At 42.3% G+C, this 15,929-nt stretch overlaps 1 protein-coding gene across 4 annotated transcripts in view; it reads right to left on the bottom strand.

Annotated features, from left to right (window-relative positions):
* The window catches only part of TTLL5 (tubulin tyrosine ligase like 5), a 137,175-nt gene that overhangs the window by 25,333 nt on the left and 95,913 nt on the right, over positions 1 to 15,929 (bottom strand). For all 4 annotated transcript variants that reach the window (XM_075712639.1, XM_075712640.1, XM_075712641.1 and 1 more), the window contains one exon: positions 398 to 575. In XM_075712639.1, the coding sequence (XP_075568754.1) occupies positions 398 to 575 (178 nt within the window). The remainder of the gene's footprint in view (positions 1 to 397; positions 576 to 15,929) is intronic.

Here is a 15,929-nt window from a genome sequence, read left to right as displayed (position 1 = left end):
AGTGACCCAGCTTGAAGCACGACCCAAGAAGAACTCAAGTCAAAGCAGGAACGTATCATCAGTGATGAGATTAAGTGACAAAGAACTGTGGAGAATGTAGACAGTTCTAAGGCTGTCTGAGACACTATAAGGGAATGCCCTAAACTGGCACAGAAAAGCAAGCAGCAGCATGCCAGTAGCCAAAGGGAGGAAGATACCAATGCAGTGGAAGAAGCCACTGGGGACTACAGCATCAAAATGCTATCAAAATCACTGCAGGTAATATTGGTTTTGTTACAACCCACCTGAAGAGCTACTTCTTTCACAAAAGCTGTGCCGTACGTACTGGCTTTGGGTTGGTTCTGCACATCTAAGAGTCAGCACTGCTACATCCCAGGCAGGATGTTTTCTTAGTTACCTGGTGCCGGGCTTGGCTTTGCTCCAACAGCTGTCGTGACTGAAGTTTCTGCTGCTGAAGTTGCTGCACAGCAAAATGGAGCTGAGAGTTGGGATGTGCCAATGGACTTCGTGTCACCTTGTTGTAGACACTGTTCTCCATCTCTCCTTCCCAGGCAAAACAATGATTCTCTGGAGCCCTGAGAAAAGAAGAACCATCACACTTTCACCACTGCACATAAGGATTCCTGATTACAAGGCACTGCTGCTTCCTAAAAATCCCTTAATACTTAGCCAGCTATGAATTTATACTAAGTGGCTCCAGCAAGCACAACACTTGCTAGAGGTGCCATTGCCAAGCGCCATCTTGCTAAGGAGTTTCTTGAATTCCAGGCTGGGACTATGTTACTAGCCATAACACCATGCTTGAGGAGAACAAAGGAAAAGAGAAGAAAAACTCTAAACTGGAGCATGTCTGTGCCTGATTTGCATTGAAGAGAGGCAGAGTTGCAGCAGGAAAAGAGCTAAGGATTCCCATCACTAATGAGATAATTATTTATTTGGATTTTCTTAATACACTAACACAAGGCTTACACCAAGCACTCACATGCTGCAGTGAGAGTGGAATAGAAGACAGACATGCAGTACAATATCTACAGAGAGGATAAAGGACTGGTAGGGTGAGGTTGCAAATAGGGCACATATTGACTCCATACATATGTTACAATCCAAAAGACCTGAGGGGACTGAAGATAGGCTCATTTCTTTCATCATCAGAGTAATGCAAGCCTTTCCCAGAGAAGAAAAGGCCTCCTGCAAAGAGGCAGGAGCTCTTGCAACCCAGGCTTACACAGTGGGAGTTCAGCTGTGGCCTGCAACATGATAAGTACCAACAGGAGCTCACGGGCTTGCTTTGAAGTTTGTAAGCCTCAGCAAGAAGGCAGCACCAACACACTTCTACACAAGGCTGAGGGGCTTTGCAGAGAGCAGGTGGCAGACTGACAGGACCACAAGGTGTCCTGAAGAGGCTACAATGGCCCAGCAACTCACACATCCTGTGTTCACAAGACAGGATGCCATACGACCCACTGAATCCTGACACTCTGACTAATAAAACCTTCAAGCCTCAATGCCTGAGCTTCCTAAGTTTCTGCTGATCTCTGTCATGTTTCTCTCAGCCACTCTTTCCAAATATTTCCTTCGGATTCCCAGGGCAGACTTCCCTTGTATTTCCTATGCAAGTCATAAGTAACTGGGATGTAAAAGATACTTGCTGTCTTTTACACTTCATGCCACGATTTGGAGTATAGGTCACGGTTTTGGCAAGGGAGTTAACTGCAACCTCCTTGCTTCAGGATCCTATCAAAACTTACAACCTAGATTCTTTGAACATGTCACAACTTCCCTTGAATGTGTTGTACCTTCCCTCCCAAGCTTCATCATCGCAGCAAACCCTTAATTTATTCAGAAGGATGTTTCAAACAAGATCAGAAGCAACTGCCAGCCCTATGTACTCTCTCTCAAAAATAGCCTAATGCATCCCTTTCAAAGCAAATTGGGGACAAGGACTCTAAACACTAAAGGGTCGCTCTCCATACTCAGCTCCTCAGCAACAGAGGAGTAAGACAACCCAGTGGAAAAGCAGTTCAGCTGCCAGCATCTCCGCCCTGCATCCTCTAGGCCTCCTCCTGCTTGGAGCACCACTACCACTTTTGCTCTTATTGGCCATTGGCTGTAGGTAGCCTTCTCTAGACCTCTCTGTTCAGGGATCCCACCTGTGCTTCCTCAGTCCTTTGCTTCCATTGTACCCCAGTGCAACACTGGATAAACGACTCTCACTCCCTGCTGCCATTTGCTACAAGATTCTCAGTCTTTCAGTTCTTTTCCTTTCACCAGTGCTTGGAAAAGTGACAACTGTAATGTTGCTGACAGTACTCAGGCCTTGAAACCCGAATTGTATAGGTCCAAATCTGGCTTTGTGGTTAACCTTGGGAGAGCTGCTTCCCTCCTCTGAACCTGCCTTCCCCCTTCTGCCTCAGTAATGGGGTCATGATCCTCTGCTACTGTGGTTTTACCTGCAGTTGCTCAGCTCTGGATCCATGGATGTGTGTGTGCTGCTGGCCTCCCAGCACTGTCCCTTACTGGGCACAGGATGCCACAAAAAGCATAACTTAAAAGAAGGACAGGACAAGGCACAAGGAATCTTTGAAATGACCCCCAGCTGTCTCCTGTCCAATCCCATCAGCTCACCACATGGGTTATCAGCAGGTTGCTGTCACCTGGACTCAACTCCCATCCCAAGGGTAGTACCTGCTCCTTCCACTGCATAGATACAGACTCCACCATCCATTCTGATGTTAAAGCATATTGGACTTTTCCCTTGTGTGAAGCAGCTGGAGTCTTTGTTACCCCCCCTCCTCCCCCCCGGTAAAGTCAGGTCATGCTGACAGCTGAAAAATGCAAAGGACTGTGCTGAGACTGGGATGCACCCTTTGGGAGATAGCTGGGGGTTACTGCAGAGCAGCACTTGAAACAAACATCAACTGCACCAGATGCAAAGCTGAAGAGCATTCAGGAGCACCATCAAAGTCGTGTTAGTGCTCAGTAAACAGCCTGATTAATTCCTCAGTACTACTGAAAGATTATGATCTTCAACACCTCTGTTTTGAACTAAACAACAATTGTATTTGTCCATTTGCCTAGAGTAAGTTTTTCACACCAGCAATTTCTCAGTTGAGAATATTTGGTAAGTTCATTCAAAAGACTCCTAAATAAAGTAAGCCAACGTAGGATAAAGGGGTTACCTCTCATGGATTTCATAACTAGTTAAAACACATGAAACTAGAGCTAGAATAAATGGACAGTTTCCACAATGTAAGGAGATTACCACTGGAGTCCCACAAGAGTCTGTGCTACGGTCTCTGCTGTTCAAAACATTTATGAGTGTCTTTGCTGTTCAAAATATTTATAAGTGATCTGGGAGAAAAGAGTGAAATAAAAGAAAAGTTTGCTGCTGAAAAACTGAAAGTCATGGAGAAGTGTGAAAAAACATCATATTACTGAATGATCAGACATTAAATTGGTAGATGACATTCAATATAACAACTACGAAGTCATGTACCCAGGGAAACACAATCCTAGTTTTACGCAGTGATGGACTTTGAATTAGTTATTTCTATTCAGGAAGGAGACCTTGTAACTATAGCTATAATAGATTTTTCTGTGAAAACATCACTAAAATACTCTCAAAAAGCAAACTCAGTATTAGGAATTATTAGGAAAGGCACAGGGAACAAACCCAAGAACACTACTATGCTACCATATAAACCAAAATTGCATCCATCTTTTGCATACTGAGGGTAGTTCTAACCCCTGTCCCTCCTCCCTTCTCAAAAAGCATATAGTAGAACTGGAAAAAGTACAAAGAAATGCTGTAGAGATGATCAAAGGTATGGAACAGCTTATATATTGAGGAATGACTCAATAAGAACTCTTCAGCTTGGAAAAAGGACAACTGCAAGGAAATATGAAAAATATCTATAAAATCATGAGCTTCAGGGAGAAGGAGAATAGGGAACAATTACTCACCTCTCATGATACAAGACATAGGAAAAACCAAATGAAGTCATCAGGTGGGCAGGTTAAAACAAACAAAAGGAGGTAGTTTTTCTCATAACACATAATTAAACTGTGGATGCCTTCTACTACAGGAAGCTAAGGATGCCAAAAATTTATAGGGGTTCAAAAATAATTAGACAAACTCACAGAAGCAAGAGCCACTAACACTGTTTATATAGAAAGATACCATCTCCTGGCCAGAAAATCACTGACTACTGAGTCCCAGACAGTATTGGGGAAGTATCACCATTCCGTAACATCACCTAATGCTCTTCCCACAGAATCTTCCACAGGCTACTGTCTGAGCAGGACATTGAACCAGACAGTCCATCCGGTCTGCGAAAATACAACCAGTATTGTTTAGGCATCAGAGGTCTGAAACTAAACCTATCTCAGTCAGAAGTTAGAGAATTCAGTCAAGCACTCTTTAAGGTATTTATTCAAGTTCTGTGATTAATTCTAGAAACTAATGTCTGTTCCAACTTCTCTCATATCTACCTCCAGCTCAGAACCTGCAATGCATAAAATTTATCCTTTGATCCAAAAGAGTGCTTGGGAAGCTAAACATTGAGTGATTTGTTCTAAAACATAAAAGTCAAGATGAAATGGAGGAGATAGATAGAACTGATGTAAAGGAAAACTCCACTAAAGTTGGACCTGCTGATAGCCAAACTGGCTTTGTGCCACAAAGACGATGTACAGTGACTGCAGTCTGTAGTACTGTGAGGGCCACTAACTGAATAGCAAAACTTTAGTATCATTTCCTTGATCTTCATTTCTTTTGTTCTGAGATATCTGGCAAAGGATTAACTATTATGGAAACACAGATACTGAAGACTGATGGTCCGATTTTTAAAAATGCACTAGGATTGCTGCCTTGCTCCAACCTTTGACCACTTCTATAAACTCTCAAATGCTTTCACTTGGTCTAACCTATTTTAATCCACTTCTTCTGTTTTAACCAATGTATGATCTATAGCCCAAACCAAATTCTTTATGATATAATATTGCCCAGATAAGCTTAGTTTAAACTACCCAGGAAAACACTGTTGAAACTATGTTACTAAGTCTTTAGGAAGAACTAAATTTAAAAAACCAAACAAAACCACAAAAACTTTGGCTAACATATTCTTGCAGTCTTGTACACAACTCCCTGCAGTTCCAATACCTTCTCTCCACATGATGCAGCACAACAGCACTTACTTCTTTTTAGATACTATATTGAAAACACTGTTGCTTGCCTGAGATTTTACTCTCATGGCCTGCAGAATCCTTCTGGATTGACTATGTTTCTGTTACCTTCCATGGGTTTTGCTTCAGTATAGATGGAAATCAATATAAATTCATTATACATAACTTCAACCTTTTATAATATAAGCATTAATTATTTGACAACAGAAAGCCTGCACATTTGCAAGTCTTCAGATCACTTTCATAAAGAGATGTTTCATCTGCAGTTTTGGAAAGTCCCCATATAACATGTTATCAATTTGCTGATACTATATCTAAGGCAAAGCTTACTCTGGTATAGGAGAACAGGACTTAGGATCTGAGAGTCAATATGCTGTTGCCAGAGACATGCTCCAGCTCTCAGTCTATTTGCTATGCTCACAAGAATGCTCATGGTACAGCTCCTATTCTGAGTCTCTGCCTGTCAGATGATTTATCAAAGCATGACAGCACCTTTACACCTTTCCTGAAGTTAGCTCTTCTGTTTAAGGAATTCTAACACAGGCTCAGCACAGTAATGAAGGCTGGAAAAAAGCTGTAGAGGACCTCACACCTTAATAGATACTATAGAGTTCACATGGTAGAGAGACTATATAAATACCCCAAACTGAAGGATAAATACCCCACAACTCACACTGTTTTAGGCAAAGCCAAAAATGGATAGAAAACCCCACACACTCCCAATAGAAATGAGGATCGTAAAGTCAGCACTCACAGACCTGCTTGTTTTCAATTCAGGATTACTGCTTGAACACTAATTGACCGAATATTCATTTGCTCACATGTACAGATGACAGATATAGGCAGAGATGCACACACACACAAATGGGAAATAGAAATTCCTGCCTGTGCCACCAGAAGAGACTGGGTTTTGTTCTGTCAGCTAGGCTGGTTGTGAGCAATCTTCTCACAGATTGCTCAGGATTATTTATGAGTTGCTTAGTTTAGAGACCTGGCCAGGATTCAGGCCTTCACTATGTACAGGAAATCTCAACCTTGGCATTATGGCCTATTCTTTGTAAGCAAGACTCTGTCCTTCCAGCAGCCCTTAGGGCTACTCAGTATTTTTGGCAAGAAACACACTGTGCTCTTTTCTGTCAACTGTAGTTTTCATGAAGCCTGGGCCAGAATTCCTTCTTCCTCTTCACTGACAGCATAAGACCCCTCTGCTGCAGCTTTTTGTATCACAAAAGATACAGGTTTGCTTCTGAGACCAGTTTCAACAGATCTCCATGCTGTTATGATCACAACCCAGCCTAAAAGTGCTAGAACTCCATGCATTCATCTCCAGGTTTTCTGGTTCCAAATTCCCTTTCTACTCTAGTTCTCTTTCCAATTCATCAGCTCTCTTCTGATGTAAGCAACCCTTATGCAATTTAACTACCTACACCTGTACTACGAACTAATGCTAGTGTACTAAATGCTAATAAAATACTAAGACATTTGTTCATTGACCACAGGAAAAAATAGGCTCAATGAATCTCCATACAGAAGGGATGTGGTTATCAGCTCTTAGAAGAAAGGAGCGAGTCGGCTTCTGCTCCCACTTCAAACAGATTTGAAGGGAATACTAAGGACTGAAGCTGTAGACAAGACCAGACCACAGAACACGACTCACTGAGAATCTTGCAGTTACGAAGAACTATCTGACACACAGCAAGTCTGTACTAAAAGAATGACGCTGGTAACTACTAATGATAGCCCAGACTTCTAGCATCCACCATTCCTAAGTAACTCATTCAAACATCTGTCTACTACAATGCAACCGCTGCTGGGATGAGTAATACCAGACAATAAAAGACAACAGCAGAGGGACAGGGCAAAGAAAAATCTTTACTGAAGTGAAACTATAAGGAAATAGTCAAGGTAGGGGAAGGCAATGCAGGAGTAGAAGGGATCCAAAATATAATTTCTTAATGCACAATTTGGATATAAATTGGGTTTAAGGCTTCCAATGTTCCCAAAAAACATTTAAGGATTTTTAAGTATCATAAACATTACACATAGGCTTTCATTTATATTTCAACTGAAGCCTTCTTCCAATGGCACAGCTGGGCACTTGTTTGATACAAACTCCTGTGTGGCAGGCAACAATACCAATTCATGAAGTATACCAGTGTTACCCATATATCACTTATTAAGCAGGCACTTTTGAAACATTTAAAAAGGCAATGCAAACTAGGCTTAAATTACTTGTGAAAATGAAGCTTCAGCATTCTTGAAGAACATTCCTCTATGTTTAACCCTGCTTAGTTTGTGAGAACTGATAGGATCACAGCAGGAGTCAGTACAGCTGGAAGTCTAGCAAACTGCGAAAAGAATTATCCTCCTTTTAAAAGAGGAAACAGGCTGACAACAAAAGTATTTTGCATCCTTTCCTGTAAAGGCTGGAGCTAAGGATGAACAAGGGCCATTGCTGGCAATAAGGGAACCCGGTGCATTTATAAATCAGGGCTCCCACCTTGCCATGGAATGCAAGACAATCTTGGGCAGCAGTTTCTTTCCCAGAGGGCATTCAGGTGGTATGACAAGTCCAGGAAGCTTTTAGTACAAAGCCTTGGTGGGCACCAGCTGCTAGAAAGTAGTTGGCATAGTAACTAATGATTCTGTCTAGTGTGGCAGCTCCCAGCATCCTGCTGACTTATGTTCAGGCACTCAGAAAAACACAGAACATTTTCTTTGGCACACTACGTGCTTCTTCCATCCCTAACAATAGGCCCAAGATTGGGGCTGGCTATGCAGCAATGATAAACATAGTGGGACAAAGCCCAGGACGCTGGGGGCCTGGCTGGGATGCAGTACTGTCGGGCCACTCACAGAGCCGCTTGCCTCAAGGCCTTTCTTTGTCTTTTCTCCCTCTTTCCCTCCCCTCAGCTTCAAAAGCAATAAATTAAAAATTGAAAAACAGAGCAACAAGTCTTTGAGAATGGTTTGCTCCTGGCCTCTACTGTTATCAGGAGTGTCTACAAAAGAGTGACTTTGGTGCAGTTTAAGTCAGCAAGAGTCTGCATTTTAGCATAGTCTGTAGCTCTGGTCGCTGGAACATGCAAGCCCCTAAAACATGCAGTAGCAGCAGCAATGTTACAAAGGTAAAGAAAGGTAGCTTTCCAAAAAAAACCAGGAGCGAACAAAGCATTTTTAATATTCCTAAAAGAGTTCTGCCTGGGACTCTGGAGAACTGCTGAGGCACAGGGAGCTGTCCAGAACTTGCCACAGTGCAGGTACTTAGGGCCAGGAAGCACCTGGCCTGTACCAAATGAGGATGCCATCACCTGGCCTGCAATCTGCCTTTGAGCTCTGCAAGAGAAGCCAAGGAAAAGGTTTTAAAGTTAATGTGCAGCCTGTCAAGGCTGCATTGGCACAATAAACATGTGGAACTGCATTTTGGGTTCAAATCCAGTTCAAAGTGACAAATACAATCTCCCATGGTGAAGGTGTTCCAGAGATGTAGGTAGAAGGGCTTCTATCCCAGACCATCAAACTTTCACTTCTTAGCGATGAGGCACAGATGCAGGCATCTTGTAAACAGTTTCAGCCTTGTTTCTTCAGGTCCCCACTCTCCCAGCAGCTCAAGCTACTTTTACCTACACAAGAGGTTCTTACCATCAGTATCTTTGTATCATGAGACAACAGAAGATGTACAAGGTCCGTGTGAAAAGCCTTGGGCCTGAGTTGGTTTAGGCAAAGAATGTGAAAAGTTCTGTGGATTTAACTACAACTTCCAGATCCATTCACAGGTTAACTGTAATAGCTACCAGAGGCACAATTCAAGCATCCCAGGACATTTTAATGTGCATAATTACTAGCAAATGTCAGGAGTCCCCCTCTGCTATTCTCACAATTCCCCCTTTCAACTGAGAGAGTTGATGTTGTTACAAAAATTTTTTATTCAAAACCAAAGATTTGAGCAAAAGCATCCAACTCATCTCCTTGTGGTGCAGGATTAGTGCATGTTTCAGTGGCTGGAGGAGTCCATGTGTCACACTCTCAGCTGCACAACTCCACAGCAGGTACACATTCAGTATCAAGAATTTTCACTGAGATTCCCAATTAAACTTATATTTTCTCTGCTTTATTGCATGATCTTCCACTTATTTCAGGTCTAAACCTTCACTACTACAGCTATGCCTCCTTGGAGCTTAGCCAGCCTTGGCACACTTAACTCCCTTCATCTTTTTCCTCAACTCAGTCCCTTCTGGCCTTTGACTGCATATTGCTTTTCTCTGAACTTTTTCCACTTTATCAGTATTTGAGGCTAGGTAAGTACTCAAAACTGAGGACGTTATTCCAGATGTGTGTGCACAACAGCTATACAGGGAAAGCCCACTGCCTTCTTGTTCCTTTCACTTTATTCTGCAAGTACTATCAAGGTTCATGGGCTTCCTTCTTTTAGGTATATGCTGCTGTGTAATTTGTTTCCTGCTCCCTGGCTTCTGAAAATTACTCCTGCTATTTCCCTGCGATTACGAAACCTGGGTTTTGGAGCAAAAAGATTTGCTTATAACAAAGGCAATGTAGTACCTACTCAGTTCTGACACAGATCAGGAATTAAGTGCATTTTAGGTCCTGGGTCTCCATATACAGGCAAGGTCATGAGTGTAGCAGGTTAGAAATGAGGTGCATCAAACCAGCCTTATGACAGTCTAGCAGGGGAGGGGCAGGGTGAGATTATGGAGCACTGGAAAACCTCTGCAGGCAAGGCCTAATCTACCTGAACTATTCCCAGATTTAGCTGGCATTATCAACCTCTTACTTTCAGGAGCACTAGACCTACCAGTCTTAGCAAATGAGATTAAATATTTACCCTTCAGTGAAGCCAATTTTTGTTGGGCCCCTAGTAGCATCCTTGGCTCCATGCCAGTTACAAAACACTGTCAGTCTCTCTGATCTGGGGAGTACTTGGCAGGTAAACAACACTGGGTTTTTTTCTTCTCTTTACACATGGCAGCTTTGAAATGCACTGGTAGAAAGGCTAAATCAAGAAGAAAACAGCCAGCTGGCTGCAAAGTTCAATGCCTTCATCCTATTGTGGCTCATCAGGTCACTGGAGAAGCAATGAAGGCAACTGAGCATATCTCCTCCATGTGATCTAGATTAACAAAATCACATAGCCTTTCTACCCTCAATTAGTGCAAACATAGGGGGGAGCTTTACTGAGTGGAAGGTGGTTCTGGCTTCATGTTTCCTGCACATACTTCCACACCTGCAAACACAGTCAAGAGCCTGCAAAAATATTTTAACAGCAAGACATACATACAATAAGACTAACACAGAAACCTGGTATCATTTTGGTCTCATAAGGAAGTCTTTGGGAAGATTACCTGCTTAAATCTGACATGCAATTGCCTGCACTGTGTCCTGTTGTGTCCCCACCTCACCCCAATTTTAAAGTATTAATTAATTAATGAAGTTCAGACAGAGCAGGTGGACTCCGAGTGAAGTCACCTCACTGCACTGTCTAGCTCAACTTTGATTAAGATAAGTCATTCAGACTTGGACAACATGTTAGGTGCCACCTTAAATTTGATCACTTGTCCTAGGCCAGGCAGAGTTTCTGGGGTGAATATGCACACTGCATAGAATTCAAAGTACCAGAAACTTCGATGCAATACTGCACCACTTACAGAGATGGGAAAGGTATTCCTCACTGCAGAGGTTCCACTGTAAAATTGTAGCATGGATCAAGTGGATCAACACAAAACATGACTTGTACTGACATTCTTCTACTTTTCCTCTATCAATGTAGGCAAGTCTATTGAAAACCAAACTGGAAAAGACTGATTGATGCTATTTATTCCTAGCCATGTATTTTTAGTGCTTTATCCAATTTATGGGTGGATAGCAGGAGTAGCACATATAGATGAAAACAGTAAATAGGCACCACCATCAGCCTAGAATATGCTTATAACTGCATCTGTAATTAAGGTCACTAATCTCTCCTGAAAACCCCTATCCCCTATCTCTCTCCAGAGAGGCATGGGTTAAGTCAGGACTAGTAAGTTAGCCCTGCACCCTGTAATGCCTCCTTTGAAAAGCCGCTCACACAGTTTACAGGGAAAGAGTGAGAGTGCAGCTGCTGTCCCAGCCAACATTTGGTTCCTATTACAGTGAATAAATCTCCCCCTCCCCCTTTTCTTTTCTTTTTCCCCCCCTTTTTATATTAAAAGTCCATCAAACACATTTTTTTCTCCTTAATATTTTCCATTAAGTTTCCTCCTGCGTAGGCTTTCCCAGAGTGTGGTGCTCTTTGCTATATGTGCTCAAGCAGCAGCTGCAAGATCCCACTGAATAAGAGAATGGGGAATGAAGAAAGAAGCTCAGGCCCTTTGTTCAAGTCTCAAGAGGCAAGTGAAAAGTTACAGTTGGGCTAAACTGGTGAAATCTAGAGCACTTGAGAAGAATAAACAAACAAACAGAAAACAGGCTGTTGAGTTTTGTAGGGTTAGGGTTCATGACATGGGGGACAGCACTCAGAGCACTCTGCCCCTGCCCAGAGCTAAATGCCCCTGCCCACCATCAGCCTTCCAAAAGACATAGCAGAGGATGACATTACACTACAGGGCCCTAAGGGTTCCTCCAGGGTTGTGCTATCCAGGTCTCATACCACTCGAGGCCCAAATGACTTTTTTAGTTGTGTCACATGACCATGGAGTAGAGATGTCATATGCTCCTAACTTCAGGTGTTCTGCTGTCTAAATATTAAATATCAAGTACACAAGGAAACCTCTAAAGAACATGACAAGCCTCTAGATTCCACAAAATTTGCACTGAAGTTCATGAAAGCAATCAACTTTGCTTGACATCCAGTACACCTATCATCTCGTTATGTGGCAGATGAAGACCCTCTGATGAGTGTCTGTTAGAGAAGACTTGATAAATCTGACAGCTTAGATGGTCTATGGGGACAAAGCATACTGAAGTATACAGTTCCCTGACATCATGCCTATAAATTTCAAGACCGAGAATTATAACCAAATAACAGAAACTTCACAAAAGAAGCAACACTTCTACATTTATAACCTATATACCTAAAGAGAAGGCCAGAATCTGTTCTGCACTTCCAGAGCAAAGATGTAGAAATTCACCTAATCAGGGATTGTGGAAAGTGTCACCTGAAAGCTAGCTGGGCCACGGTCATATTAGGAGAAATGCTCCAGGTAAAAGAGGCAGAGTAGCAGCATAGCACAGCAAGATGCATCTGCTGCTACCATTCAGTAAGCTAAAGCTGTATAACATCTAGCTGCTGAAATACAGTAAAATAAGAAAAAAAATACAAAACAAGAACTAAAGGTCACTTCTCTGGGTCCTTGCTGTGAGGCTGTATGCTTGTGGTTAACAGTCTCTTGTTTTTGGATAATTCCCTAAGCATTGATACAAGGGCAGAGTAAAGGTCCTCAAGAGACCTTTCCCCTTAAACAACTGAAACCTATCAATGTAGCTCCAATGTAAGGAAGCTAAAAGAGTTTCCCAATAAAAAGAATATAGATTTACACAGTCCCGTAAGCCCGATGGCACTTACATGCTGGCCAAAGAGGCATCTCTAGCATTCTTATCTTCCCCATGTTATAAACTTGATTCCGTATGTAGTTTCTGTTCTCCTTGTCCCTCAAGTGGATTTAGATAAGGTAACAAGGTATGACAAGAAATAGACTGGATTTGAGAGTGATCTCCCACCTGTTAAACAGAACATTCTTCCTCCTCAGGTTCCTTTTGCAGTTCCATTATGCTGGAGTGAAGGGAGAAAATTTTTTACCTCCACCTCCTGTACAAAGATCAACTCACCTGCTGTGGCTCCCTGAATATTTAGGAATAGGAAGAGATGACTGTGTCAGCACACACTTTCTAAAGTCTATAACAAAGTGTTTACATAAAATATAATCAGGGGGTGGTGGTGGAATACGCTCAGATCCACAGAGAATACTAGCAAGAGTTATTATCTATTGCAGAAGCTAACCCAGTAACTATATGCTGCATAGACAAGGCTGTCCTATCATACACATTGCAAGGGGGAAAAAAGAAAAAGAAGAAAGAAAAAAAAAAGTCTGCTGGTACAGAGACCACAGATAGATACTACATACAAACCACGACATACAGACTTTCAGCCATCCTAAGAGCAGCATGGCACACTGGCACCAATGCAATCCCAGGGTTGTGGTGCTAGCTGTTTTATAGCTAGCTTTTTTGGAATCCCTGCAAGCCTCATGATGGCCACACAATGCTGTATTTGTACTGTAAAGGGTAAGCGCTATTTTTCCCTCACTCCACTGGTCACCCAAATTCCTTAGAGGTAATGGAAGATATTTTCTGGAAGTGCTTATTTCAACCAAGGCAGCACAAATTCCTAGCAATGCTCTTCTCAAGCTAAAACTGAAGTTTTCCAGGACTGCAGTGTTCCTTCTAAGAATCCTCCAGAGATATCCTACTTGCAGAAAACTATTTTTCAGAAAAGAATTCTGCCATAAAAATCCACAAGGTATTTTTCAAAAAAAAAAATCTGCTGTATTTTGTTGATAGCTAAAATGCAGCCTAAAAAATAACTTCAGAACAGAATGGCAGGTTCAATTTTTAATTACATGTTATCAATTTTTGATATGGAAAGGAAAATACTTTAGAAAAATCTATAGGCAGCACTGGAACAAAAAAAACCAGTGCACCTCCTTCCCAAAACTTCCCATGCATCTGTCCCCCTCTATTGCCTCCAGAAACTGGTGATGACCTACCAGGACTGGATTATAAAGAACTGCAAGAAACGAGTGGAAAGACTTTTATTTTTATAAAGCCTCACCTGGAAAAGCAAGCTCTTCAAGTATTGCAGAACAAGAATCTCCCCATTTTTTGGCACTTTGTCCTCCAAGGTTTAATACCACGGAAGCGTGCTGCCTTGCCAGAAAAGACTATTCCAGTTTACGACAATTTTGGCGTCCTTGCTGTCTTTTGTTTTAAGCTATACAGAATACAGACGCCATTCCACTCCTAATGCTGTTCCATAAATTCCCACCTCCTATTGGGATCTATCTACCTCTTCGCCTGAAAAGAGAGCTCAGCCTGCAGCCCTTCCAGTAACCCAATGTTTCAACAAGAAAAATCACGGAGGAGTTCGCTTTATCATAAAGAATTTCAATATTCAGTGGAATAAGCTGAATTATAGCATCATGTTTCTGGCAGAGAAGAGTTAAATGAGTAAAGGGGAAGCTCCCAGCTAACTGCCTCCAGCAGCTACAGCAGTGAGTGGTGTCTGTTCCTGCTTTAACAGAGGCTTTATAGGAAGCCTTGGTTTAGCCACCACATTTCTCTGTCTCTCTCTTTGCTTATCAGAAAGATGATCTGTTCCCTCTAGTCTCAGCAAGGAGTTCTGGGGCATCATGGATGTAAATCTCTGCCTATTTTATGTGGCCACTACAGAACAAAAAATTAAAATTACTATGATTATTTTAGGAGGGAACATAAAGCAGAAGAGAGGCGAGGAAGCAGTAATTAGAAAGGCAAAGAAAGCCAAAGTGAAATACATTTATTAATCTAATAGGCCCAAGCAAGTGCAAGGTGCTTCACTGACACGTGGCACAAGGAACTATAACTCAAAGGGCAAAATATAATAAAGCAACATTATTGCTAATGCCCACACTCTTGGTTTAATTAATTTTCTTTTATTTCCTTCTCTCCATCCTGGCACTGTAAAGAAGAATGCAATGCGTGAAGGCTGGGGGCAGAAGTGCTGCACAGGGCTGAGGCAGCATACCTGGCAGCTGCTAAAACAGAACTTCAAAGTCTCAGCTCCCTTTGAAAACCCATCAGGCAAGAACCACTCCTCCCCTTCAGCTTCTTTAGGAGCTGGTACACTTAACCACTTCAGCATGTTTGACAGTTCTACAGCCACTTCCAAAGCAGGTGGTGGAATGGAAAATTGTGGGAGAGCCCCAAATCACTCAGTTGTCTCCCTCTCCCCAGCAGGCAGCGACGCACATGCTGACCAAGCAGGCCAGCTGACAGACCACAATTAAGCACTGAGAGCAGGAAATTTGTGATTACACCTCAAACTACAGAAAGGGCCCAGGCTTACCTCAGTAAACTGTGTCAACGACATCTTTCTCCAGGAAACTGCTAAATCTGATGACAGACAAAGTCTGTCATTAGAGGAAGATGAGTAAAAGGATGTTCAGATAATTATATTGTATAAAGGGCTGGCACACTCTAAAACGCAGTTCCCAGACTTGTCTAGGATTTGTTGGAAGATCCCCCTCTGTCAGACCCTGTCTGCAAAAGATGCTCAAGTTGCACAAAACGTACTTGGATCACGTAGAGCTTGAAGTCTTTTACGTGAGATTTCTGCCTCTGCCTACAACTGCAGGCTAGGAGGTAGAGACTGTAAGCACTGGTTTTATTTGCAGCACCTAGAAAAGAGCTTTTATATTCTGTCAATTGAACAGGCACCCACATTTGTGATGTTTCCTCCTCCAGTGTGGACAGAAGAGTCTATGATGCAGTTGTGCCAGCTCTGCTGGTCATCCCAACTGCATACTATATCCATCTTTTCCCCTCGGGGTTTGAGAAGAATAGGAATCTAGGGATGGTGCTGTTTCCTTAGGGATGCAACTTTGCTCGATTCCTTAATGACTGATTTTGGGTAGGCCTTTCAATTGCTAGCTCTTCTGGACTGTATATGGGTGTTGAATATTTCTAACGACTCTGGAAACCAAAAGCCAAGAGCA

This window comes from Pelecanus crispus, chromosome 6, assembly GCF_030463565.1.
Source record: "Pelecanus crispus isolate bPelCri1 chromosome 6, bPelCri1.pri, whole genome shotgun sequence".
Taxonomy (NCBI): domain Eukaryota; kingdom Metazoa; phylum Chordata; class Aves; order Pelecaniformes; family Pelecanidae; genus Pelecanus; species Pelecanus crispus.
The sequence above is the reverse complement of the archived record's forward strand: the minus strand, read 5'-3'. Positions and strand labels throughout refer to the sequence as shown.